Raw genomic sequence first — 27,836 nt, 5'->3', positions numbered from 1 at the left:
ATAGTGACCACTATGGAGAAGGAATTTCCTCTGATTTTTGTGAGCTTCATCCTTGGCACAGATAAGCATTGTTGATTAATACATGTGGTAAGGTATAATATACAATGTTCTCTTCTTTAAAAGTAATTTTACCATTCTAACCAAGCACCTTGAATGTCACCTAGAAAAAAAAACAGTTATTGCACAGTGAGAAACACAACTTTAACATGCACTCACATGAACCCAGTATACAGAAAAATGCATTATGAATTTGAAATCTTCCAAGGGTGACCCTTCAAGACTTATTATTTATTATTATTCAAGTATAGTTATTGTCAAGAATGAGATAAAATGCCCAAGGCCAGGTTCACACATCAGACAAAAGAACTCTCTCTCAACCAGCCACAGATATGGGCATTTCTGCTTATAATGCAACTTGCACATATGATGATTCTAGTAATAGCTTAAGACTGAGGACAACTTGGATAATGAATGAAGAGATGCTCTTAGTTGAGGAGAAAAATTACTCAAAGATTATGTCTTCTTCAACAATACCTGTTAAAACAGCAACTGGCTAACAGGAAGGTGGCATGTCTAGTGGATAAGAATCTGAACTGGGAGTCAATCTTCTGTTCTTATTTCTGTCTCTCTCAGGATTTACTATGTGGGAAAAGACCACTGTGTCTGTCTTCTCTCGCTATAGTGGTCTATTTAAGACTGAAGACTCTCTCGGGCCCACATGCCACCACCACTTTCACTAGCTCTAGCTGAATTCCAGTCATCACCTGGCACGTTAGTCTTTGTAAATCCCACTCCCTTATGTTCTTTTCTTCCACCACATTCTCTTTTCTTTCCCTTTTACCTTTTCTCTTTTTCCTTTTGCCTTCTCCTTAGCCAGCCCAGACTGCATATTCCACAACACTGAAGAAGCCTTGGAACAAAGAGCCCAAACCAGCACAGTGTTGGTACAAATGTGTGACATCTCAGAAAGGCAAAGATGACATGCTGTGCCTACATTCAGCGAGACTGCAAGCAAGAGTCAGCAGCAGACACAGAAGCTGCATTTTCTATCTTTTCTATTCTCTTCCCTTCCCCCCCAAAGTGTGGGTTCGTGTTGTTTTGTTTTGTAGGAAATGAGGTTCGACTTTAATAACAGCAACAATGACTAGGGATCTAAATATCAGTCAACTGAATAGTCGGTTAACCTCATGAATTCTTATCGGTTACTGGACTATTCTACAGTCCGGGGGGGTGGGGGCGAAGCAGCCACGCCACACTGCTACCTCTGTATCACAGACAGCAGCACGGGGTGCCAGGCAAGAGCTGGTCCACGAGGAGAGCCAGTCTGAAAACCAGCTCCCCTAGCAGACCAGCTGCCTGTTGTCCAGCATTGCTGTCTCTTATACAGAGGCAGCTGTGCAGGGTGGCAGCAGCCCCGTCCAAAGGGGCAAGACTGAGCTCCCAGACCTGTCCCAAGCTGGAACTGAGCCGGGCTGCCTGCCCAGCTGGCTCCTAATACACTTAAAATGCAGAGCCGTAGTGGGAGTAGGTCCCAGTCCCAGCATGAGCCAGAGCTCCACTGGGTCTGGGACCTACCCAAAAATTTACTGGTGGGGCTGGGGAAGAATGCACGTAGTCTTTAGCATTAACTTTTTCTGATCAGTTAATGGGTTAGTCAACTACACTATACATCCCTAACAATGACAGCTCCAGCACACCTCAACTAACTTCTTTTTTCCCCCAAAAGAGAACAATTATTGCCCTTGTTATCACATGAGATCGTCAAACAAGGTTATCCCCCCCCCCCCCCCCATCTAAAACCTCTCTTCAGCTAAGGGAACAAGAGCTGTTAGAACAAAAGCCTTATTTAATATTTTACACAAACACTTTTCTTTTTTGTTGTTTTTGTTAACTTTGATAAAAGGTTAAAAGGATTTGTAATGACGTTTGCTACAGTGCTAAGAAGGGTAATGTCTCAGTATACCAACCCCCAAATACTGTTTATTGTTGGACAGTGACTGGGGGTTATATTCACACCTTTGACTCTGAGTTCCCATATTTCATCTAAATTCATATAACAATGCCTACAACGTATCATAGTAATAGAGATGTAGCCATGTTTGTCTGGTCTAGCTGAAACAAGAGGCAGGACTATGCAGCACTTTAAAGACTAACAAGATGGTTTATTAGGTGATGAGCTTTCGTGGGTCAGACCCACTTCCTCAGATCAAATTGTGGAAGAAAATTGGCATGGTCAAATTGTGGATGAAAATATATTTTCTTCCACAATTTGACCGTGCCAATTTTCTTCCACAATTTGATCTGAGGAAGTGGGTCTGGCCCACGAAAGCTTATCACCTAATAAACCATCTTGTTAGTCTTTAAAGTGCTGCATAATACAAGGTATCAGATGCTGTCTACAGGCACAAAATATCTTGTGACCTTCAACAACTTATAACTTGAGACAAGAGAAACGTACAAGGCTAAAAAGGATAAAGTCAGAACACGTGCAACTCCATGTACATTTTTAAAATATATCAACTATATCCAACTGCTCCTTTACCTATTGTTAGTGAATCAGTAAAATGATCACCCCCAATAAAATTGTGTTTTGCTGCAAACCTCCGAAAATGTAGTTACATTAAGAAATAAACCTTGATCCTTTAAAGATATTTACTGTGCATGTAAGGAAACCTGCCTATAAAAAGACCATCACTCTTCAATGACAAATAGCCATATATAGCAAATGAGGGGTAGAATACCATGCACAGCACACTAGGATTTATTCACTGGAAAATTAGATCATTTACTGTTGCCTGACATTTCTTAAAATGCAAATACATTCTAGAGTTAAGTGCCACTTTTTCTCCTCCAGCTATGTGGCATATTAGGTTATGCTCTTTCACCCTTTCAATTCTTAAAGCTGTCGTAACAAACACTAAGACTTATGTTGCAAGAGGTATCCAGATGATTACTGGAAGTATGTGTAATAGCAAAATGCAGGGCTAGCACACAAAGAGCGCTTTTAAAAGGGATGGTATCAGGCATTTAGATGTGGGGGGGGGGAAGGCTTTACAAGCCCTTTTAAATGAAAACATTTTAATGAAAATTGAGGGTCAGAAAACAACTGGAATGCAAATAGCTCTCTACAGTGTCAGTAACCCAAATATTACAACACTTATAATAGTATTAGAGTAACAGAATGAAATGGTGACAGTGAGCAGTCATTAAGCTGTGTAAAGGACACAAACTGGGGTGAGATTTTAATTCACTTTCAATCTGTCACTAGCAACTTACAAGGATTTAAAAAAATATTTTAACTTAATTGACTTCATTTAACTTCAACTGAGTAAGGGAAGGGGGAGAAAAACAAGAATACCGACCACCAACAGGGTTTGACACAAAGACTTTGTCAGTGGAATACTACTAGGTTTAATTTAAAATAGCCTAATGGCCTATTAGATGAAGAAAAAACTGATATACTGGGATCACGTTAGCCTTTCAGTTTTGCAGATCCCAAATTCAACTTCACAGGTGAAAGAGTTAATGGTCTCAGCCTAAATCTTTACGAGCATCCACAGCTGGCAAGTTTTGTACAGTTCTATGTATGACATTGCATGCAAATTTGTGCTATTTGCATATAACAAATTTCCTGGTAAAGGCATTTGACTGACATCCATGGTGAATGAAATGCCCTCTTTATCTACAGGTTGACAGCAAGGAACACTTTGTCAGCATGCTTCCACTTTGATAACAGGAAGGACAGACTACCTGCAGGCAAGAGATAATTCAGTCCTCATGGTGCATTTAGTGCTTGTCCTCTACCAAGTAGTCCAAAGCACAACAATCACTTTGTTCTGAGAATACTGGATCTGAACCCCCAAACTTATTTTACATAGGGCCACCAAATATCCATTAAATGGGAGCATCTTTCCATCCTTTCAAAGCTGAGCCGCATTCAAAATTGGTGGCCTCAATGTTAAAGACTGTGGCTAAGTCTTGATTAGCACTTTATAGAGTTGTAAAACTTTCAGGATCAGGGGCACAAAAGAATACCACCTTCATGTACATACCCATGCACTAGTACAGCAAGTTACAACGGTGTCACACATCAATGTGCTACTCTCCTCATGGAGGTGATTTATACAGAGAGCTGAGAGAGCTCTCTCCCAGCGCTCGTGCTGTGGCCATACTTTCAGTTTGAAGTGCTGCCATGGCTGCTCTTTAAACCTAAGTGTAGGCTAGGGATGTTAAAAATGATTAAATCAATTAATCGAATAGTCAATTAAATTTCCCTTATTTCATTGCCACACTTCTGCTTTGAAATGTACAAGAGCCTCACAGCAGGAGTTCTTGTGCATTTCAAAGATTGAAACCAGGGGTGGCCCGTGACTATAGGTCGACTCGGCCGTCGCCTAGGGCGCCGCCTTCAATGGGGTGCCCGAAGATGTCGTCACGAGGCGCCTGATGATGACATCACTCCATTGGCAGCGTGCAGGTGGGGGCGCAGATCACGCATTCCACCTGATTGAAACGTCGCATGGAGCCTGGAGCCAATGGGGGACTCTTGTTCATTTCAAGGGTAGAACACCACCGCTGCACCCCTCCCATGGAGCTGGAGCTGGAGGGGGAACCAGCTTTTAAGCCAGCTCCTCCCCAGTACCCCTACCCTTCCCCCCTTTCTGCCTCTATCAGAAAGAGGCAGTAAGGGGGGGAAGGGAGCAACTAGTCAACTAGTGTGTCGACTACCTGATACGCTTTTGCTTACCAGATAGTCAACTAGTCATTTACATCCCTTGAGTAGACAATGCCTTTGTAAATCATCGGTAAAGCATTCAGCCTCAACTTGAAGGATCTTACACATATATTTTACATACAAATCGTTATAATAAAAGGAATATTTATGATTGCTAAATCAAAGACTTAATTTAGAAAATATCAGAATTGAGGTTATCTATGCAACCTTAATTTAAGCCTCATCTTTAGTTAAAGAACCACAAATCTTTTCTTCCCCTCAAATGGATTGTCAAGAGAAAGTAGTAAGCTGTTTTGTCTTTTGTGTGTCTCAGCTCCTAACAGATATTCTAGAATAGACACTCTTTGCGAATGTGTAACCATTTGTGAAATCACAACGTAATGTTTTGCATTATAGCAGGATTCCTGGGTTCTACTTTTGGGTACAGGCCAGAGTAGGATCTAATCATAAGAGCAACAGTTACCAAGAGAATACCAAAGACACAGATTTGGCACTTTTGTTCTGAGATAAAGAGTGGCTTAGTGTTAAAACTTGGGTCTGTCACATTAGAAACCCATGTTTTATTTCCAGCATGTCCTGATGTGATCTTGTTCAATTTCTCTTACCTTAATTGTCAAATAAATGAATGATGTCTGCCTTCCTCCCATGGCAGGTATAAACACTTAGCCTAAATATAAGCATTGGCAATTGCACATAAGAATGAATAGCCATCCAAAGAATTTGGGAAATCAAAACTCATACCTCCTAGTTCCCAGCCCTTTACATCTATGCTAAAGATATTTACTTTTAGGGATGGTTGGGAAGGCAGAAAAGTCATTATGTTCAATATTTTACCTGATACGTGGGCAGGTGTGACAAGGAGATGCGTCATGCAACATGCATAACATTTAGCAAGTCTTAAAAATAGGCTAATTTTGGTAATTCAAATATTTGAAAAGTTAGCTAAGTCAAAAGGTAAAGCTGATAGATTTTTCCCCAAAGTCACCAATCAAAACTGTCCAGGTGTTTAAGCTTAAAGCAGAATGTTATTTGTGTGTTAGAACTCCCTATCAATGCAGATAAATGAGAAAGTAACAGCTTGAAACATTCTGTATAGTTTAATGAACATTTGGGCGAACGGTTCATTAAAAATATTACATGCTGTACCACATAATTAGCTGAGAGTTTTTTGGCAAGTCAAACCTAAATCACAGGAATTAAAAATTAACAAATTTTAGCACAAAAGATCCTTATATCTTCATCGCTGCTATTTATGATATAATTTTAACATAAGCCATGTAAAATAAATATGCAGTGTTGTCCAATAAAAGATATTCTCACCCACCTTGTCTATGCGAAGTAACAGCCATTTTCATAAAATTCTATCTAAAATGTTAATTAGGAAATCAATGTACACATAAAACATTAAAATTGCTTGTCATTTGCCAACTTTTTTTAATTAGTAAACAGAACAAACTTTGTTCTTTCACTCCAAGCAATGCTTTTTGAAAAAATGTGAATTAATAAAATTCAGCACCTGCAGTAATCACTTTTGCCTAATGGAAAACAGACACCTTCCAAATCTTTCAAGCATTAGACAGAAACTCACCAAGAAAAGTGAACAGCTGTAGGAAATGGTGCAGTTATAGTAATCTCTGGATGCCAATATGTGACGAAAAATACTCTTGAGAGTGGCTCTCTCACATTGCATTATACAAAACACTGTGACAGTATATGCACACCATAACTTCCGAGTGCACACATCAACTATACCCAAAGAAAAAAAAGTTATCACTGATCTAAGGACATACACATACTGCATAAACCCAATTCCAGAGAATGAAAGAGAACATGCTGAATGTTGCTTTGAAAAGTAATTAGAACTGGCATTGTTGATTTTGAAGTTTATTGCTTCTCACTAGAAAACTATGATCAGTTTACAAACAGACAGACTTCTCCCCTGGCCTTTCCCTCCCAAGCCCTTACCCCCACTTCTGCAAAGTCAGCTTGGGATATTAAGATTAAATGAGCAATTTGCCTTCTGTATCACTACCAGAAATTTTGTCAAAGCTAAATTATGCCCTCCTCCCTTATATCTAAATACCCTCTGTTTTCTGTGAATTCATAAATAGGGCTGTCAAGCGATTAAAAAAAATTATTCACAATTAATTGTGCAATTAAAAAATTTAATTGGTGTTAATTGCATGTGCTGCCCCTTTGAAACACAGTGGTAGCATTTCAAAGGGGCAGTGCTGAGGAAACCAGGGATCAGCTAGAGTCCTCAGCTGACCCCAGGCTCAGTGCAGCTGCCTCTTTGAAATGCAGAGGTGGTGTTTCAAAGGGGCAGCACTGCAGGACCCCACGATCAGCTGGAGTCCCCAGCTGAACTCGGCTCCATGCAGCGCTGCCCCTTGGAAAGGCCACCCTGGTCTCTCCTGCTGATCCCCGTCTCCGTGTTGCTCCGCCCCTTAGTAGTGGTGCTCCGGGTCAGAGATGTATTGCCAAGGGGCAGAGCTGCACGGAGCCCATGATCAGCTGGGGACTCCAGCTGATCCCAGGCTCCTAATGCGCTGCCCCTTTGAAGCTCCAGAGCAGCACTTCAAAGGGGCCGCACAGTATTAATGCCTGCAATTAACGCGGTCATTTTTTTTTAAACTCAGTCATCCTGCCCTGTGTTAATCTCAGGTGTTAACGCAGATAAATTGACAGTCCTACTCATAACTAAAACTTACTGGTCCTATAATGGATAGGGGCAGGGTTCATTATGGCAGGAAAACAGGATGTGCCTGGAATTCAATTATTTCCCGTAACATGGAAAGGGAGGAAACATATAGAAGGGACGTGACACCGCACAGCCATTGCTAAGGGTAGCTGTACTGCAGAGTGACCACTGGGGACAGCTACACCAAAAATGGAGTGGCCAGCTGGAGACTAGGCTCACCATCTTTTCAGCCACCAGCCTAGGTAAGTGGCTCCCCTGCCCCAAACACTTCCCCCCAGCTCTCAGCTCCAGTGCCAGACCAGGGAGAAGGGAGGGTGTAAGCCCTGCCAACCTCAGCACTGTGACCCTCCCTCCTCACAGCACCACCAGGACAAGGTAACCCGCTCCCTCTTCCCCCCTCCACACACACACACACCCCAACACTGCCAGGCTGTCCAGCGTGGCCGCACCAGCAGGCCTGCGTGGTTCCCTCTTCTTTCTCCTCCATGAACCAGGTCATCCCAAGGAACATTGCTGGGACTGGCCTCTACTGCTGCTCTTTCCCCCTCACACACCTCCCCGATGCCCCATGCAGCTCCTGGCCACTGGGCCAGGCCTCCATAAATGCACCATCCTGCCTTGCTCCCAGTCCCGGGAGCATCTCTGCAGCCACATGGGCCCAGAGAGCACTGCCGGGGCTGGCCTCCACAGCACCCGCCACCCCAGACCGGAGCCCCAGCCCTGAGCTGTGTCTGGGGAGCACTGGCAGGAGACCTCTGGCACTTCCCCTCCCAGTCTCAGTCCCGGCCTGGGGAGTACTGGCAGAAGGCCTTAACAGACACCCTGCCCCCATGCGGGAGGTCTCTGTGGATCCTCTCCTTGGCCCCAGGCTGGGGACCATCGGCAGGAGGCCTCTATGGACCCCATCCCCTCCCTGCCCACCAACCCTGGATAAAATCTGGGCTTCTAGTGACAATTAATATCCGGGGCCACACAATGATTGATGAGGCTCAAAAGTTATATTGAACTGTTACACTTTTAGTGAGCTTCATCCACCTAGTAAACTCAGTAAAGCAAGGATTGTGTGGGAAATGTAGTTATGTTTTTAATGGATACACACAAAAAGGCCAAACTAGGTTGCACAGGCAATCATTAATTCAGGGATTAAAATTTTAATGTTGAATCTTAGTGTTCTTTTAATACAGCTTTTGTTTTTTTCAAATAATCTAATCCATTCCCCCCCCCCCCCACTCCCTTCAAACATTTCTATTGTTACGTCACACTGATTCCTACATGACATGGTTCACCCAAATAGCTGATGTTGGGATATTTGATGCACTGTATGAGGCACTCCACTTGTTGCAATAGGCACTGATAGGACCCATGGATTTTAAAAGATGGGCGATTGTATAGCTGGTCTTTGAGCAATGGATGTGATGTCTGTTAAAGATTTCACAACCTATTTTTTCCTTAAGCAATCAGTATAAGATCAAGTATGTGGTTTCCTTTACTGTGAGGTGTCCAGTCACATGATTTTCTCCTTATGACTGTCAGTAGGAAAGGTAGTTATATTTGTTGTGAAAAAATTATTCAAAGCGAGTTGGTGAAAGAGTCCTTTTAATTCTCCACAAAGGCATCAGGTTCTCTGATGTGGAGAAGATCAGTCCCTTGGAAAGTATAGATAATTCAGCTTCACTTAAGAGTCATCTTAATGAAATAGGTAATGATGATGATGGTTTGTTGTATAACATCCATGTGGTAGTTTTGGTGTGATGGTTACCTTCAAACCAAATACCTGACGAAGTCAAGAGAGGACAGGAAAGGTTTGGGGGTGAGGATTACAAAACAAAAAGGCAAAGCTATATTTGTTATGCATATACAGTGTTATGCATATACATACTGTACCCAACAGTATATTCCAATAATGACAAAACAAAAATATATCCTTGTGATCACTCAACTACTTGTGATTCTCTCTTCTAGCATAGTATCTGTTGCTGCACATATTGACAAAGCGGTATAGCATATTTGACAATTAGTCTGACTGTGTGTCTCCATATACAAATTATCCCACAGCCCCTTCCTGCAACATGGCAGATGGAGATTGTTTTGTTTTGTTTTCCTGTAAAGGCAGAAGTACGGTAGTCCTGTCTGTGTTTGAGCTCCTTTCTCTATTCATCTGTGTTCAAAAGGCTATTAGGTACAGGGCTGACTAAATATGGACCTAAATGCATGTGCTACAGTGTGGGCGAGCCAATTACTCATAAGCTTCTTATAGTAACTAACTCTCCCACATTGCACAATCACTATTTAGGCATATATTTAATAACCTAGCTGGGAACTGAAAAGTTGGATGTGAGCAAGTTAATTTCTTTGGGACATTTATATTCCCTGTCTTAAAACATGTAACCTTAATAATGCATTAGTAATCAGATATTTAATTTATTTATTTAAAAAAAAAGACAATTCAGAAAGTTGAACATGTGCAGGAAAAAGCTGGTTATGATAGAAGTGCTAAAATAACTGATACATAGTGACTGCTATTAGGAGATACACAACAGAAGAAGAGCAACTTGTTCTAAGCATTGGCTAATTTGTGTTCTTGATTTATTTCTATGAATATCCCTCTTACACAATCATCTTCTTTACCATGGCCCATCAATAGATATTAGTGGCTCTTGTTCTTTTTCTCTAAGCATTCTTGTCAAACCCATTTCTAAGCTGGAACCAACCTGCTTCATAAGATCTTTCACCATCTTAAACAATGTTTTTTTAAATCCTCACAATTTTTTTCTTGTGACTACCAGCTCTTGTACTCTCTGACCAACATATACTACAGCTGAGGCCTTATCAGCATGGAGCAGAGCAGAAGAATCACTTCTAGTGTGTTACTTACAACACTCCCAATAATCTATCGCAAAAAGTTTGCTTTTTCTATTATTCATATGCTTTGTTGCATAATGAGCCCCCAGATCTGTTTCTGCAACACTATTAGGCAGTCATTTCCCATTTTATCTTTGTGCAACTGATTGTTCTTTCCTAGGTACAGAACTTGGCCTTTGTCCTTACTGGATTTCATCCTTTTTGCTGCAGACCATTTCTCCAGTTTGTCTAGACCATTTGGAATTTTAATCCTACCCTCAAAAGCACTTAGAAACACTCCCAGTTTGATACAGTCCACACACTTGATAAGTATACTCTCTATACCGGGCTGGGGCCAGTTTCCTAGAGTTTTTCCTGGCAGGCCACAACCACCCTTGCCAGAGCCTCTGCAGGTATAGGCAAGTGCAGTTCCTGTTGGCTACAGATTGCTGTTCTTGGCCAAGGAAAGTTACGAAAATTGGTGTCCCAGTCCACGCTGCTTCTTGCAGTTCCCACTGGTAAGGAACAGAGATCCGCAACCAATGGGAGCTGCAACTGCTTGTCCCTGTAGAGCACAGATAAATATAGCAGTAGTGGCTCACCAGGGGCTAACTCTGGCAAACCACCTCTGCTTTATTGCCCATCCCTGCTCTGTGCCATTATCCAAATCATTGATGAAGATATTAAACAGTACTGGATCCAAATCCAATATCTGTGGTACCCAACTCAATGTGCTCATCTAGCTTGACTGTGTACCACTGATAACTACTCTCTGCAAATCGTTTTCTAGCCAGTTGCATACTCACCTTATAATAGCACTACCTAGGCTGTATATCCCTAACTGGTATGTGAGCGTGTCATTCAGGACAGTATCAAAAGCCTTACTGAAGTTAAGCCCAATCACATTTACCATTCCCACCCTATCCAGTAGGCTTGTCATCCTGTCTAAGCTCTTAGATATATTTGGCACTATTTGTTTTTGACATATGGATGCTATCTCTTCCTTATCACCTTATCTCCCAGATGTTTCAAAACTGATTGCTTAATTATTTGCTCCATTATCTCTTTACCCCTAAGTGTTAAGATGACTAGTTTGTAATTCTCTGGTTTATCCTTATTCCTCTTTTTTTAGATTGGCACTATATCTGCCTTTTTCCAGTCCTCTGGAATCTCTCCCATAACTTCTTCAAAGATAATTACTAATGGTTCAATATCTCCTTGGTCAGCTTCTTGCATATTCTAGAACATATTTCAACATGCGGAAGACACCTAACTTGACTAAATAATTTTAAACTTGTTTTTCCTTATTTAGCTTTGGATCCTACCTCATTTTCACTTGTTTTCACTATGTTAGACATCTGATTGTTATTAATGTTTTTGCTGAAAACAGAAATAAAAAAGTCATTTATCATTTCTTCCATTTCCATATTTTCCATTATTGATTTTCTCCTCTCTTTCACCATAGGGCCTACAACGTTCTTGGTCTTCCTCTTGCCTTCCATTTTTTGTAGTACTTTGTTGATTTTCAGATCATTGAATATTTCCTAGTTAAGCCAGCGTGGTCTCTTGCCATACTTACTACCTTTCCTACACAATGGGATAGTGTGTTCTTCTGCTAAGTGTCTTGAACTGTTTTTCTCCTTAAACTTGCTTCCCATAAGATCTTATCTACCTACATGAAATTTGCTCAAGATTGCCTTCTGGAAATCCATTATCTTTTCTATGCTGTTTTCCCTCCTACCATTCCTTAGGTTGACACGAGCTGTGTCAATTTATGATTCATTTCTTGTTTCTGTTTCACTCTTGAATTTGTCAGATAACATTTTAATTTTAAATAAGATCTACTACAGATATCAAAATAAGGAACAAAGATAGGGATGCAAGCAAGCAGTCAAATAGTGGACTACCCACTTCCTCCTGCCCCTTGCTGCCTCTGTACCACCTAATTGCCAGTTATCTAATTTAGTTCACCTAATTGCCAGTTCTGTACCAGAGGCAGCAAGGGAGAAACAGGGAAACAAGAGCCAGTGCTGGGAGCAACAGTCTCTGGATACAAACAGATGCTGTCGCCAGAGCAGCCTCTATGCACTGCCAGCTCAGGCCATTGCGGACAGGAGCTAGTGGACCCAGCGTGAGCCAGAACAGAGCGAGCCCTGCTCAGTCCCAGCTCATGCCAGTCTGGGACCACTGTGGCTCTGCATTTTAAATGTAGTAAGTACTGCCTGGCTCTTACTACATTTAAAATGCAGAGCTGGAGTGCTCTGTCTTAGCTTGCGCACGTCTGGGACCTACCTCGCTGCAGCTCTGCAGCTTAAATGTAGTAGGTGCCCGGCTGCCACTACATTTCAACTGCAGAGCGACAGCAGCGGTAGCTCCTGGACTGGCACGAGCTGGGACAAAGTGCCTTCCCTTATTAACTTATGTTCTTATGTGTAGTTGATACAAATTGTAGTTGACACTAATCAACTATATGATCAGTCAATTGCCCACCTCTTAACATTCTTACACTAAGAAAAGCCTAAAACAGCACCATCTTTTACCTTAAGCTTATGATCTAAGTTTACCAGAGGAAATTTCGGAAGGCCAATGAAGTCTCACATTTACATGCAGGAAAAAAGTCTATAAACAAGTGTACAAAATGTACCTGTTTTACTAGTGTCTTCAATCCACCAGAAATGTAAACCTGCAGGTGTTCAGTTTCCACACATTACAGAAAAATTAAATGACCCTTTTTTAGTTCACCTAATTGCCAGTTCTGACCTTTAAAGGAGTATGTTCTCACAAAAGGAACATTTTTCTGAAAACCAGGAAAAATGAGACTAACAAAGCTTCAACCACAAGTAGTTCTCATAGAATTTTTTTATAAAGAAAGGGATCTCTCACTCAGGATGATGTCTAAGTCAAAGTAAACAAGGAATCTTAGCACTATATATAAACTAGGGATGTAAGTAACTAGGTGACTAATGGCTTCCCCCCCCCACACACCTTTCTGTCTCTATCTGAGGCAGCATCGGGGGAGGAGGGGTGAAGAGGGTACAGGACCCTGTGCTAGGGGAGCCAAATTAAAAGAGCTTCTCCCCAGTACCATCCTTCACAGGAAAGAAGTGGGGACCAGGTTCCACAACTCTGCTTTTTAAACATATTAACAGTCTGCTGGCTCTTAATACATTTAAAAATCAGAAGCACAGCGGGGAGGACCCAATGAAAGCCAGGCCAGTTGATTCCCGGCTCGCACAAAGTCCTGGAGGACTCTTAATACATTTAAAAAGCTAAATAACATCAGTGGGGACCCAGTACGAGCCAGAAATCAGCTGGTCCAGCTTGCACCAGGTCCCAACCCATGCACTACCCTTTTAAATGTATTAAGAGCTGGCAGGCTATTAATACATTTAAAAGGCAGAGCCACAGTGGGGTTAGCTCCCGGGGCTGCTGCAACACCCCTGTTTATTGACTAACTGAATACTCGATGGGTTAAACCTACCTATATTTTACATCCCTAATATAAGCTAGATAAAACTTACTGAATACTGACTTAAAGTTCACACCATTTATCCATGCCCAGAAAGACCACTACATTACAATAATGCCATTGTTGTATTTTATACCTATTTAGCAAAAACAAGTAAAACTCAGTATGTTTGTTTTAACTAGAAAATACATCATGTTCAAGTAACAGCTAATGGCAAATCACGGCTATTTCAACGTTTTTCTACATGTCAAAGTGCTCAAAGGAAACTCAAACTCATTTTCCTGTTAATGGACAGACTGACAGAATATTTTTTAGCATAGCTATAGTATATACAGAATGGTCTTTCCTTTAAACTATGAATCTATAATTATGTGCATAGCATACCCACATCATTAGCTATTTACAACTGCGCTATTGTGCACTGGAAATGCAAAAGAATATTCAGAGTGTTTTCTGAATATTTGTTCATTTAAAATAGTTTTGCTCATTTATTAGACTAAGTTTCCTAACGTAATCTAAAAAGACTGAACATAGCATTTCCACTCCTATAAAATGTATTACAGATAGCTTCCTACAATATTTACATGCAAGTGGGAGCACCCCAGGGGCTTAGCAAATCAGATTCACATACAGTATCTCCAGATCTATTATATTGTACCTTAGGTATTTTACAACCCCAGGACCATAGTTTACCATGACCATAGTATACGAGCATTTCACAATCAATATGTCTATCTTCACAATGTCTCTGTGCTATTTCCTTCATTTTACATTTGGGGAACGGAAGCACAGAAGGACTAAGACTGTCCCAAAGTCACACAGATATCTTCATCAAAGCAGGAACTGAACTCTCTGGCTTTGTCTACACTTAAAAGTTTAAAACACTCAGCAGTGTTTTAAATTGCTAATGTGGCCACAGCAGGAGGGCTGGGAGGAAGCATTCCCAGTGCAACAGGTAAACCATCTCCCTGAGGGGAGCAGCTAGGCAGTGTTCCCAGCACTATAGCCTGGTTCACACTGGCACTTCACTGTACTGTAACTTGCTGCACTCCAGGGGTGTTTTTTCACACCTGAGCCAAAAAGCTACAGCACAGTAAAGTAACAGTGTGGACTTAGTCTCTGTCTCCCATTGCCTAGGAAAGGGATCTAATCAGTGGACTATCCTTCCAACAGGTTCATGGAAGCCTCTCTTATTTTAACTTCTAAAATCTCTGGGGCATCGAGTGCACATCGTGTATTTAGACAGTATTTAATCTGAGTATTAGCAAAATATAAATAAAATACTGTATATATTTTAACTAAAATTAAACAGAAGAATATATATCCATTTATAGCCAGTTCTAGGACACAAATGCATGTGATGACATTCAAAGGTGCAGCTCTTATTTCAGTAGATCTAGTCCGAATCAAAGCTAGACTATCTTTTTAATATACAAGTACTACAAACGGTAAGATCACTCACCATGTCACATTATATAAATTACCAACCCCAACATCATTAGATACATCTTCAAACAGCCAGGTAGTCTGGAGCTGTGAAAATGAAAGCTGCATCAGACTCAGAACCATTAAACCTGTGGATTACTGGCCTTTAACATCTCTCATCCTACTACTAGAACACAGAAATTTTACTTCTCATGCCCTTAAACACAAGAGGAAGCCAACAGTGTCAACATGAGACTAAAATATGTCTTCTCAGACTAGCATCCAAAACACTCAAGGCTGCTTCCAGAATCAGTTAGAAAAATCTCTACACAAAAGCAGTTACAAGAACTTCATTTTTAATAAAAGTTTCGCCATGTATCCTAAGTTATGTTATATACTGAAGGTTGGAAAAATAGTCTAATTGAAACACAGGATTAGAAGGGACCTTGAGGAATCATCAAGTCCAGTCCCTTGCACAAGCAGTCATCAAGGTGTATATGGAGAAATTTTTCCCCTGAGGAATCAAACTTTTCCTGAATGAGCAAAACGCAGCTGTCATGAACACAAGAGAGAAATTATTATCAAAACCACTGTCATTTTTGATAATGCAAGAGCTCTCCAGAATGAGATTAAGAGGTCTGTGTCACTGCAAGTTTGGCAGGATATAGCACAGCATCCAAGACTCATGTGTCTGGTGCCTTTGTTAGACAGTAACACCACAAGCCAACAACATACCAAGAGAACGAGTTAGTAAAATGAGAATGTATCATTTCAGAATGGGAACACATATGGCCTAGATTGCTGGTAACAGAACATTTTTTTTTTTTGGTCAAACGACAATGTGAAGTCTATCACTTCCACGTCACTGATTTAAAGGCAGTAGGGACCCCGTGTCCAAGAAAGAGCTGATAATCTCAGTCCAATGCTTAGTACAGATTGTACCTCCATTAACCGGGACTCCCTGGTCCGGCAACATCTGTGGTCTGGCACCAACCATGGATGTTCCTGGACTACAGAGACCCGGAACAGGAAGGCCTGGCAGTGGACCATGAGTACCATAAAGGGCACCAGGAACTCAGCCAGGAGCCCTGTGTGTGTTTACGGGGAAAACGGGAGGGAGTGGGGAGGGAAAGTTCTGGCCCCAGTGGCGGCCATGAAGCTCCAGCCCCAGCAGAAGCTAGGGAACTCTGTCCCCAGCCGCAGAGCCAGATGTCTACAAAGTTCTGTTCCGGCTGTGGAGTACTAACCCCAGCTGTGGAGCCAGCTGCCTCGGCTGTGGAGCTCCGGCCGTGGTGCTCTGGCTCAGCAGAAGCATCTAGATATCCTGGGGGCTAAGGCAACAGTGGAGGCAGGATGGCGCTCTAACCCAATGGAAGCCTGGATCAAGAAAGGAGGGACCTCTCCTGGTCTGGCAAATCCCCTTGTTCGGGACCACCCAGGTCCCAAGGGTGCCAGACCAGCAAGGTCCAATCTGTAGTCAACTGTTCCTTTCAGGCTGACGCACAAGTATGTGTCACAGATAATAATGCACCATTTTTTCCTTACAGTGCAGTATATTTGAATGACTAGTATTCTCATGCTCAAAGCAAGAAAAAAAGGGGAATGAAGAGGCGAAGAGTAACAAGAGCAACCAAAGAACTAAATACAGCTTACCAAACAGCACCTCTTATTAAACAACCGCAATCTCTCTCCAGAAAAATGACTTCAGATCTAAAAGCAACAGAAGCAAAGGAGGGAAGGACTAAATCTGATGATTCATGGTAAAAATATTATAGAAGGAAGGATAATTAAATTTGTGTATTTTTAATCAGTGATAAGACTCTTTTAGTGTGACATTTCTAGACTCTTTGAAGTTTGTCTGCCATGAATGAGTCATAGGTAAGACTAGCTGATTGAGTGAGTGGGATGGGCAAAGTCCTTGTGCTAAATACTAGGGATTTGAAGGGTTAACTGATTAACTGGTCAACCAGTAAGCATCACCCTAAATAGGTAATGCTTACCAGTTCTGGTTAGCCAGTAACCAGAGTGGCCTGGAACAGCTCTCCACATGCCATGCAAACGGGGGCTGCTCTGGCGGGGGCTAGAAGCCAGCAGCAGCTCCAGCCCCAGTCCCAACCCAGCCAGGCTGGAGCAGTCCCCAGTCAGGGATACTGCTTTAGTCGGTTAACTGGTAAAATATTAGGTCAACCCGATATTTAACCGGTTAACCGGTTTAACCAGGATTTGACATCCCTACTAAATACTGATTGATACAAATGGAGAGCGAACGAACAAGAATCAAACTTAGTAGGCCACTGACAGTGTGAGAACATGGGAGCTTGGACCACGTGGCAGTAGGTTAAGACTAGTGGACTAACAAAGGAAATGTTAAATAAACTGAACTTTAAACAGAAAAGTTCATTTTTTGTTTAAGACAAAACTCAACACCAACAAGCAGTGCCAGAGTGAAAAATTTCAAGTTAGCTATGCAGGTAGAAGACTAGGAGCAAACTGTTGAGGGTAGGAACTACCCACTAAAGGCATGCTCTGAAGCCCAAAAGGTCTAGAGTACAGGATGTGTAACTACTTGCCTTGTGAGCATGAACTACCCTTCCATCAGAAAGGTTCAGAATTTTTCCACATTAGAGTTAAAGCATATTAGTAGCGCAGAGATCTTAGAGCTGGTGTAGTTATATTCTGGATAGAGGATTTTACATTGCATAATGGTACTTTTCTCAAGCAGGGAACAGCCACACTTCAGAAAAACACACACACACACACACACACACACACACACACACACACACACACACACACACACACACACTTGACTTTCACTACTAGAAAAGATACATGATTTTTGTATAACATCCCTTTGTTGGTTTATTTAAGAGCTTGCTGATACATTCTCTACAAAACAGCAAAATTACTGTTAATATATCACTTTGAGAAACTATAAACTAGTAACTGGTGTTTTCTCAGCAGTACATGTAGTATTGAATATTTGAATGTAGGTGATCAATGTCTTGGGGAAACTGATTTTGCACTTTTAGAAAAAAGGAGAATTCTATGATGACACAATTTCTGTCTAATATTTTTTATCTCCTTAAGGTTAAGATTCTAACAGAAAATCCTATTATCTTTTCAAGCAGGAGGAAAAAAAAATCACCTTATTTTGAAAGCACAGAAATATCAGACACCACAAAAACAGCAATTAGGATACTCTCTTACCTGTACATTTTCTTCTGTAACCTGAATTTCAGCAGTGTAAACATAATCAATAAGCATTCTCAGCGTCCAGCCATCCACTTCCTTTATTCGAACTCTCTTTGCTCGACTCTCACTCATTTCACCTGCAATACAATTTTATAGCTTAAGATCCACTGCAAGCTATCAAATACTATCATATTGTTGTATTTCCATTAACATAAAATCTTCAGGCCTGGTGACTTAAAAATTCATCACTTATTCCATTTAGATATAGTAGTTAATTATTCCCTCCAAAAATGAGGATTCCATTTACAGTAATTTTAAACCTAAGTGATTTAATACTTTTCTCAAACAAACCCAAACAAACCTGGCTTACACAAGGTAGATAATTAGTGAAAGTATGGCTGTTAGATTTCACTATTGGCACACATACAGATACAAAAAATCATTTCACTAATAAGGGAAATCATTAAGATACTCTTGCTTTGTTTATTAACTCCTTGGCATAAAAAGTGTTTCAAATAATGGCAGTAGAAATTGCACTTAGAAAAAAAGAGACCTCCCCAAGAGGATTAATGTGAGTGACATTGCTTTGATTACCTTCTCACCATTCCTTTCACCATTCCCTTAAACCTTTTGGACTCACTCAGTAATGTTGTTACTCAACGTAAGGAGTCTGAAATACTGATCATGAAGACTATCTGTTGAGCCAGTACAAATCTTATTGGAAGGATTCAGGGAAACTAGCCACCTGCAGAAAATTGGTGTCTTTCACAATGCAGGAGTTAGTTTCTCTGACAAATCACAATACTGCAGGCAAATAAGCTTCATGGTCATCAGAAGAACTTAAAAAAAAAAGAGCAGGGATTACATTATGAGATAAGACCATAGGGAACTTGTGACAAAAAAACTGTCCACATGAATTCTATTAGCCCTGTTATTAGCCTTCAATACTGTTGATCATAACATGGTGTTAAACTTGCCTACAGACTGCAAGTCGATAAGACTGCTTTTGGATAGCTCCATTTTGTTTTCTGGTTGAATTTTTCCAGCAAGCAATGTTGGGAATAGGGTAGTGCTGACCAGCATTCAGTGACTGAAGGATTAAACTCAGGTTGCTAGGGGGTGTTGAGAGAGAGATTTTAAGCCAGGAGCTGGGTGAAACAAGATGCATTGAACCAGGCAGAACGACCATGCCTACAAGGAATACTGGGCATGGAAATGGACTGGACCTTGAAGTTCGGATCGTGAGTAGATAGGAATAACGTATAATCAGTTGCGATCAGGATATTTTCTGTGTTTTGCAGTTTGGTTAAATAATTCTGTGCCAAGGCCATGTGACTCCTGCCCCCCCTCCCCCATTCACTATGTCTAAGCTGCACCCAGAGATACCTTTTTTCTCTGTTTTAATTTATTCTGGTCTCAGTTGCTCTGTAACTACTAGCAACCAAGTATGCATTATCAAGTATACCTTTTTGTTTTGTTAATAAAATCACCTTTTTTAAGGCGATGATTTGATTCTTGCATCCTAGAAAGTAACAGGAGGTCTGTGTATGCATGTCTAAAACTGAGAGGTCTACTATCAGAGATTGCAGTTTCTCTTTTTCTTCAAGCTCTTTTGTGGTAAAAAAGAGCTTGGGGGTACCCCTCTGTAAGAAGTTCAAGTGCTTCTTCCTGGACCTAAGAAGAAGATGGTTTTCACTCGATGACGGCAGCCTATATCCCAAGGCCAGGGAAACTATAACCTAGGGGAACTTTTAAGCAGAAACCTATAGAGGCGAGGTATTTTTCAGGTCTCTTGCGGGCCACCACCTTCTGCACTTGAAGTGCCAGACTAGGGAACAGACTTGACAGGAAGCCATTTCTGTTCCTGCTGGGCACTATCATGTGGAGTTTTTTCAGTGAGCTTATATCACTTAGTCACTCTTCCTCTCCTGACCCATCTAGTGCTGTTCATCATGTAGCCCAGTTCCCCAGTGGGAAAGTGTCACAGATGAGAGCCAGATGTCAATTCAATCCTACTAAGTCTGAAGTCACACTGGTAGGCTGGGGGTGAGGCTGCCCCCAGGTGACATTTCAAGGCAGATATGCTCCCATTTGATTGATGATACATTTTCACTCTGCTTCCCTGGTGGTGTCTGGGGTTTGTATTGGACCCTCATATATAACAATAAAGTGTCCAGAAAGTTTTTTTCCATCTCTGGCTGGCCAGGAGATTGTGACTTTCAGATGAATATATCTCTACTGTGATCCATGCCTTTGGCACCTCAAGAGTGGATTACTGACGTAGGCTCTATATGGAGTCTTCACATTTCTTTGGTGTTCCATGACTGGCATTGGCTATCAAATTCAATTTAAGGTCTATAACGTACCAAAGGGGTTGGGGCACTGGATCTTTATTTTTAAAAGACTGAATCTTTCTTCTTGCTATAAAATAGTTGGGATTGGTAGTCATCTGAGCTGAAATAGCTCACGTATACCGAGCTTTAAAGCACGATTCACAATGCATCTACTTATGCAGACTGCTGTGGAGGTGTCCTTTATAGAGAAAAGGACGTGGGAGAGCATGGAGTTTGGTGTTCTGTGAGCAATCTTTTTTTCTCCTCCAGTATTTATGGCAGGCACCTCCTCCTCTTTCCATTTTTGTGTAGTCTAATAAAAATAGAAATGAGGACTTTCAGCTTCCACTTCAAGCTAAAGGAGTATCTTTAGCTGTAAGTAGTAGGGAGGCCTGATACACACTACAGAGTTGGATCGATGTAAGTCCCTTTGGCAACATAACTGTGGAAGCATCCATACTAAAATGTAGCTCCTGCCCAAGTAACTCACCCACTACGTTGACTTAATTCCACCTCTTCGAGAGATGTAGCACTTAAGTTCATCTAATGAGATCAACATAATGTCAGCATAAACACTATGCTGCTTACATAGACCACTACTGCCTTTCAAAAAAAAATTCTACAATGCCCCACACTGACAATTAAAGTGATGCAAGTGCTCCTGGTGAGGATGCACACTGCCAACACAAGGAGCATAGCATGGATATGTAAAATGGATTCAGTTACCTTGGTATCTGTATATTGATGTAACTTCGGTTAACTTAATTTTGTAGGGTAGACTTAGCCTAAGATTCTTCTCTATTGTGGGCCAGCCAGTAGGCTGGTGACACAATCCATACACTTCATCCTCAATGATACACTGGTAAGGAATCACACCCTATGTATCTTTTGTTTAGATTTTAACTTTTTGGAAGGTTCAGGCTGCAACTAGAAAGGAACACCAAAATGTCTCAGAGTCACCAACTTTGTAGTAGGAGAGAAAAAGGAAAGTATTCACATTTCCTACACAGCCTAGTACAAATGTTTCCTACACAAACTTAGGCTATATCTACATTGGCACTTTTATTTCTAAAACTCAGGCTTGTGAAAAAATACCTCCCCGAATGACAAAAATTTTAGCAATGAAAAGCAGCAGTATGCATTGAGCTTCATCATTGGGAGCCGCACTCCTGTTGATGAAATCCCTCATTGGAGTGATTTTATTTTGTCATTGAGAGAACTCTCTCCTGGTGATAAAGAACATCCACACAGGACATATTAAAATGGGGTGGCTGCAGCAGCAGAACCACACTGTTGTAAAGTGTGCTGTGTAAATATAGCCTGTAGATAGAATATTCTATTATCTGAAGTTACTAAAAGGCTTTCTGTCTTTGGATGGAGGTATAGAGTAAAGCTACCAAGAGTGAAACTTCTCCATTCCTGCCTCTTTTCTTAAGTTCCTTTGTCAGAATTTAGGCTCTACAGCAGCTTGTGTCACACTAGGGTCTGTGGACCTTCGGGGGTGCCCACAAGGCCTTGCTGATCAACAATTCCCACGCCCTTCCTCAACTCCTCCCCCTTCCACCCAGCAGCTCTAAGCACTGCCACCACCTCAAGGGCTAAGTCCACAGCTCCCATTGGCCAGGAATTACAGTCAATGGGAACTGCAAGGTTGGTGCTGCAGGTAGGGGCAGCATGCAAAGATCCCCCCAGGAGCCACTGCCAGAGGAATGTACCGACACTTTCGGGAGCTGCCCAAGGTACATGCTATCCGTACGCTGCTCTCATACTCCCTGTCCCTGCCCAGACCCCAAATCCCCTCCTACACTTCAACCCCCTGTCCCAGCATGGTCAAAGTGAGTGAGTGTGAGGGACAGCAAGTGACAGGAGGGGACATGGAGTATAGGGGTAAGGCCTGAGAGAAGGGGTGGGGCGGCAGTATGGCCTTGTGGAAAAAAGGCAGGGAAAGGGCTGAGTGGGAGATATTGTGGGTCCCTAAAAGTCAAAATGGGGGTCTTTGAGTTGCTGAAGTTTGAAAACCGCTGCCCTAGAAGAATCACAGGAAATCCCAGACTGGATCAGACCTGTGGTGCATCTAGCTCAGTATCGTGTGTCTGACTCAGGCCAGTGTCAGATATTTCAGAGGATGGTGGAGAACCTCAAATTATGAAATGTGGAATAATTTGTCCTCAACATTATTTCTCTTCCCACTCCCTAGGAAGCCAGAGAATGGTTTAAACCGCAACCTGTAGCATTAGCATCTAGAATTATAACTCTGGATGGAGAAAGAATGCAGAAAATTCTCCCCTTTGATTGTAACCAGTTTAGTGAGTGAAACTTGCTAGTCAAGAGGTAAGACTGTGGGTTATTTGAAGAGTAACGTAAACAGGAATTAAAGATTAAATTTGGACTAGTTCCTATGGCGAATGGCCATATAGCATAGGAAGGAAGCATTTGCACTATAGCACAGTCTGCCAATCCTCAAAGCAACACTCGTGCTGAGTTTAAAACTCCCACCACACCGATTCATTGAATAAACAATTAGCGAACATTAGAAACCACATGGAAAAAAGCATAACAAAAAAATTGCTTTCATTTGAGTTGAACAGAACACAAAGAACAGGTTTTTTAATCTCATAAAAAATATCAGTGCTCACTGGTAATTTGTGTATCAACCACAATTACATACTTGAGAATTAATAACTAGAGAATTCTTTAAATGTCATTGCTATACTTCACTATCTGGGTATTCAGCCGTACATGAGGGGAAGAAGAGTACAGAAGTAAAGACTAGTTGTAGCAGAAAGAAAATGTTACCAGATTTTAAACAATTATACATCATAAACAAATCAAGTATATCCTAAATTTACAGTTTAATTTCATTAAGTGATCCTTGTTTCCCAACACACAGCTATACTTCTGATCCTAAGTTTAAACTTAGAGTAAACATAAAATGTTGACAACTATCTGCATAACTCATGTCAGGAATGCAACTAAAGTTGTAAGATGTATACCATAATGATTATTACTGGTGTCACATGTCATCAAGAAAAAATAAGGAAACAATAAGGACAAGACTATCACACTAAGTGGTAGGAAATAACCAAGCAATTTCAAAATAAAATTATAAATACATATTTAATAATTTTCATTTTGACAGACTCTTTCATGAGAGGGTTTCAAAGTAATTTACAGCAAATGTAGAAGTAAATGTGCAGCATTGAAAATCCACTGAGAAGCATTTGAGATCTCAATGTACTTTAGCCCTACAAAGTCTCCAACGTTCCAGAGTAGCAACATAGCAGCAGTTTACATAGAGCAAAACGATGAAGAATCCAGTCTCCACAGAGAAGTTATGACAACAATGCACAGCATTATCTGTCACTCAAAAAATGCACTCCAGCTGTCAAAGCCACTGAAAACTTTCATGTCTAACAGCTTACAACACTTAGGGTCCATCTAGACTAGAAGCCTCTTTCAAAAGAGAGCATTTAGACTACAGCCAGTACTTTCGAAAAAGTGAGCTGCTTCTTCAAAAAAGTGCACTCAGGTAGTCTGGATGCTCTCTTTCAAAAAAACACAGTTCACATTCAACAACACCTTTTTTCCAAAGAGCACTTTCGAAAAAAGGCATTATTCCTCGTAAAATGAGGTTTTCTGCGATCGAAAAAACTGCCGCATTCTTCCAATTTACTTTGGAAAGAACGCAGTGGCAGTCTAGACGCAGGGGAAGTTTTTTTTTTCAAAAAAAGGCTACTTTTAGAGGAAAGAAGAGGTGGTAAAGGGTCATCATCTACTTAAAGTCCCGAAAAAAGTTTACAAGATTATTACTGCTGAAAGGGTTAGAGAATCTCTTTCCTTTACTTTGAGCATGTGTTAGCAATTTGCATAGTCATTTTGTACAGTGTCTCATTTGTCTGAGTCTTTCATTCAGAAAGGAAGAGAAAAATAAAGTAAGTAAGGGACAAATACCACAAATTGTCAGGAGGACTTAGATAAAATATAACCAAAACTTAATTTTCATTAAGAGACTGAATTTCAAGTTGCCAGCTCCCCATACAGTTAGAACAAACTAGCATATAAAATATACAACTTCCTATAATTTTAATGTTGTATTTGTATGTAAATAAAACACAACACAAAACTTTTTTGCCTCTGCATTTCAGCATAGTCTGCTAATAGTGATTATAACAAGTGTTAAAAACATTTGGTACCTGTAAACATGGCATGGAAGTAAGGGCTGCAAGCAGCTAGAACGACTCTGTGAGCTGCAATTTCCATGTCTTCAGCTACTATCGTCACATCACACAACAAGTTTTGACTGTTTAAGGAAAGAAAAAAAAACACACAAAGGAAGAGTACTTTTACATAGGTAAATCCACAGTAGAAAAGCACATAACATCTACCTCAGAATAAACACATTGTTTTCCCCAACAAAAACAATGTTGATTAACCAGAATATTTAACTTTCAAAAAAAAACCACAAGGCTGTATGCTTACAGTTTGTGCTCTGGTTCTGGATAACATTTGTAAGCCTGGAAGAGTTTGAAGCTACATACCGTGGAGAAATCCCCTTCCCATGCCATGTGTCAATATGGACAAACGCGAAAAGGTTAAGAAGATTCACTCCCCTGTAGATCAGGACCAGTGACAAGCTCAAACAAGCAGAGTGGTTTCTATTGTATTACTTGGAAAGTCTGTGCCTTGTGTTATGTTTACTATCCAAAACCACCATAAAGTCTTCTTTGTTGTTACTGCTTTTTATGCACCTCTTTCTCACCCAAACGCTGAACCAAGAAAAATAGCTCAGGTTTTTCAAGGGTGAAACACATCATGACTGAATTTCCACTTCTTTAGTGGGCAGTGTTGTAGGCACACTGGTCCCAGAATTTAAGAAAAATGAGGAGTTTGGGGAAAGATCTCTCACAGGATGTGGTAGCCATCAAGAATGGCTTGTTATTGTTTGATGCTATCCCATATGGATTGCAGTGTGGTGTGATAGATGACAGCTAGGATTTCTTTCCCCCTGCATTGAAGCATATTCTTCCAGGATATTTGGATGGTCCATTCCACGATGCAATCTACTTTTCCAGGGGAATGTCCTTACTCGGTGAAGGTGGTTTAAAGTATGTATATCCCATGATTTCTCCTTAGAAAGCCACCACCCATCCATCCAAACTCTCGCACCAGCATCAGCTTCCTGGATCCCACAGCCAGCTTCAATAATGGAACTCTACACACTATATATAAGAAATCCATGGCTATGTAGCTTATCAGGTGGTCGACTACTCACTTACATCCCTAAAATGGACACCCCTAAGAGATGTAGCTATGTCATTCTAACCTTCAGTGTATATAGTACTAGGTCAACAAAACAATTCATCCATCAACTGCCTCTTAAGGACCCTTTCCCGTCAGTGTTGGTAGATCTATCGTGAGGCACCACTGCAGCTATGCTGCTGGGACACTTTCAGTTTAGACGTGTCGTAGGTGTGTAGGAATTAGCAGATGGGCGTTCCAATAATCAAAACCAGGATCCATATAAAGTACATTTGACATCTGCTCCAAAGAGACTGCAATTTATGAGGCAACAAGATTTACCATGCATAAAATTATACAGAAAAGTCAAGATCTGTAAGGACTGTGAAAACCTTTGATAACATATAACAAAATCAGGTAAATAGAGAATCTGATAGTAGCCAAGATTTAATGTAAACAAGTGAAAGATTACACACATTAGAAAGAACTTAAGTGCTCGTGCTTAGGGATCCTTAAATTATTTTAACCTTACAGGAAAGGTCTACTGAGGTGCACATATCTCAAAGGTATGTGCTTAGATTGCTGCACCAATGACAGAAAGTGAGCTGGGAGGCAGAATTACAAAATACTCAATAAAAATGGTTACCTAAATATATTGCCTTATTTTCAACAATATAATCTGTTTTAGTCAACACATTCTCAAAGAGAATACACAAGATTGCTGAAGGACACTAAGAGCCGTCAGAAGCATGAAGAAGGTTCCCATTGAAAGATTAAAATGTGAGGATAATTTAATTTGGAAAGACAAGCAAGAGAAAGCTAGAGGGATAGTAAACAACACTGAATGCTTTCCAAAGAAGATCAAACACCTATTAAATAATTCCCATAATTTAACAACAAATCTTAAGTTAAAAAAGGCAACTTATTTAAAAATGAAGGAAATTCATTATGCACCACATAAGAATGGCCATACGGGATCAGACCAAAGGTCCATCTAAGCCAGTATCCTGTCTTCTGACAGTTGCCAATGCCAGATGCCCCAGAGGGAGTTAACAGAAAAAAGTAATCATCAAGTGATCATTTTCCTGTCATCCATTTCCAGCCCCTGACAAATGCAGGCTAGACACACCATTCCTACCCAATCTAGCTAATAGCCATTGATGGACCTAGCCTCTATGAATTGATCTACAGTAAACTTCTGATAATCCGGCACCTTTGGGACCCAGGGGGTGCCGTATTATCAGATATGCCGCACTATCGTAAGAAGGGGGGGCTATGAGGGATCTAGGGTGGTGTGGGGGGGATGCCACCCCAGACCCCTCATAGCTCCCCTTCCGATAGTCCGGCTCTGCCCCAGGCGTCCCCGATTCAGATGCTGCTGCTCAGTTTCAGCAGCAGCTGAATCGGGACGCCTGCGGCAGAGCAGCTGGGGTGCTGCCGGGTTGGTCCCACAGCGCCAAGAGGCAGAGCTACTGGACCAACCTGACAGCACCTCAGCTGCTCTGCCCCAGGCGTCCCCAAGTTAGCTGCCGCTGAAACTGACCAGCAGCTGACTCCAGGAAGCCCGAGGCATAGCTGCTCTGCCCCCACTTCCCCGATTCAGCCACTGGTCAGTTTCAGCAGCGCCTGAATCGGGGAAGCCGGGGGCAGAGCAGCTCCAATGGTCTGGCTGCCCGGAGCACTTACGGGTTCCGATGGTGCCGGACCATCCGGAGTGCCGGACCATCAGATGCCGGACCAATGGAGTTTTACTGTAGTTCTTTTTTTAACCCTGTTAAAGTCCTGGTCTTCACATCCTCTGGCAAGCGGACTATTCAAGTCACTACTCAACTATCTGATAAGCATTTGCCTATCGGATAGTCGATTAATCGCCAACATCTCTAATTTATATAGAGGCAA

General features: G+C 41.3%; 1 protein-coding gene across 2 annotated transcripts in view; it reads right to left on the bottom strand.

Moving 5' to 3' along the window:
- KLHL2 (kelch like family member 2) overlaps nucleotides 1-27,836 on the bottom strand; it is an 82,994-nt gene that overhangs the window by 44,674 nt on the left and 10,484 nt on the right. The window contains exons 3-4 of one of the 2 annotated variants that reach the window (XM_006111707.4): nucleotides 24,893-24,999; nucleotides 18,382-18,503 (exon numbers count right to left, since the gene is read on the bottom strand). In XM_006111707.4, coding sequence (XP_006111769.2) covers nucleotides 18,382-18,503; nucleotides 24,893-24,999 — 229 coding nt within the window. Of the gene's footprint in view, nucleotides 1-15,208; nucleotides 15,280-18,381; nucleotides 18,504-24,892; nucleotides 25,000-27,836 lie in introns of those variants that run through there. The other variant, XM_075930150.1, reaches the window with a different exon arrangement.

The sequence above is a fragment of the Pelodiscus sinensis genome, chromosome 5 (assembly GCF_049634645.1).
Source record: "Pelodiscus sinensis isolate JC-2024 chromosome 5, ASM4963464v1, whole genome shotgun sequence".
NCBI lineage: Eukaryota > Metazoa > Chordata > Testudines > Trionychidae > Pelodiscus > Pelodiscus sinensis.
The sequence above is the reverse complement of the archived record's forward strand: the minus strand, read 5'-3'. Positions and strand labels throughout refer to the sequence as shown.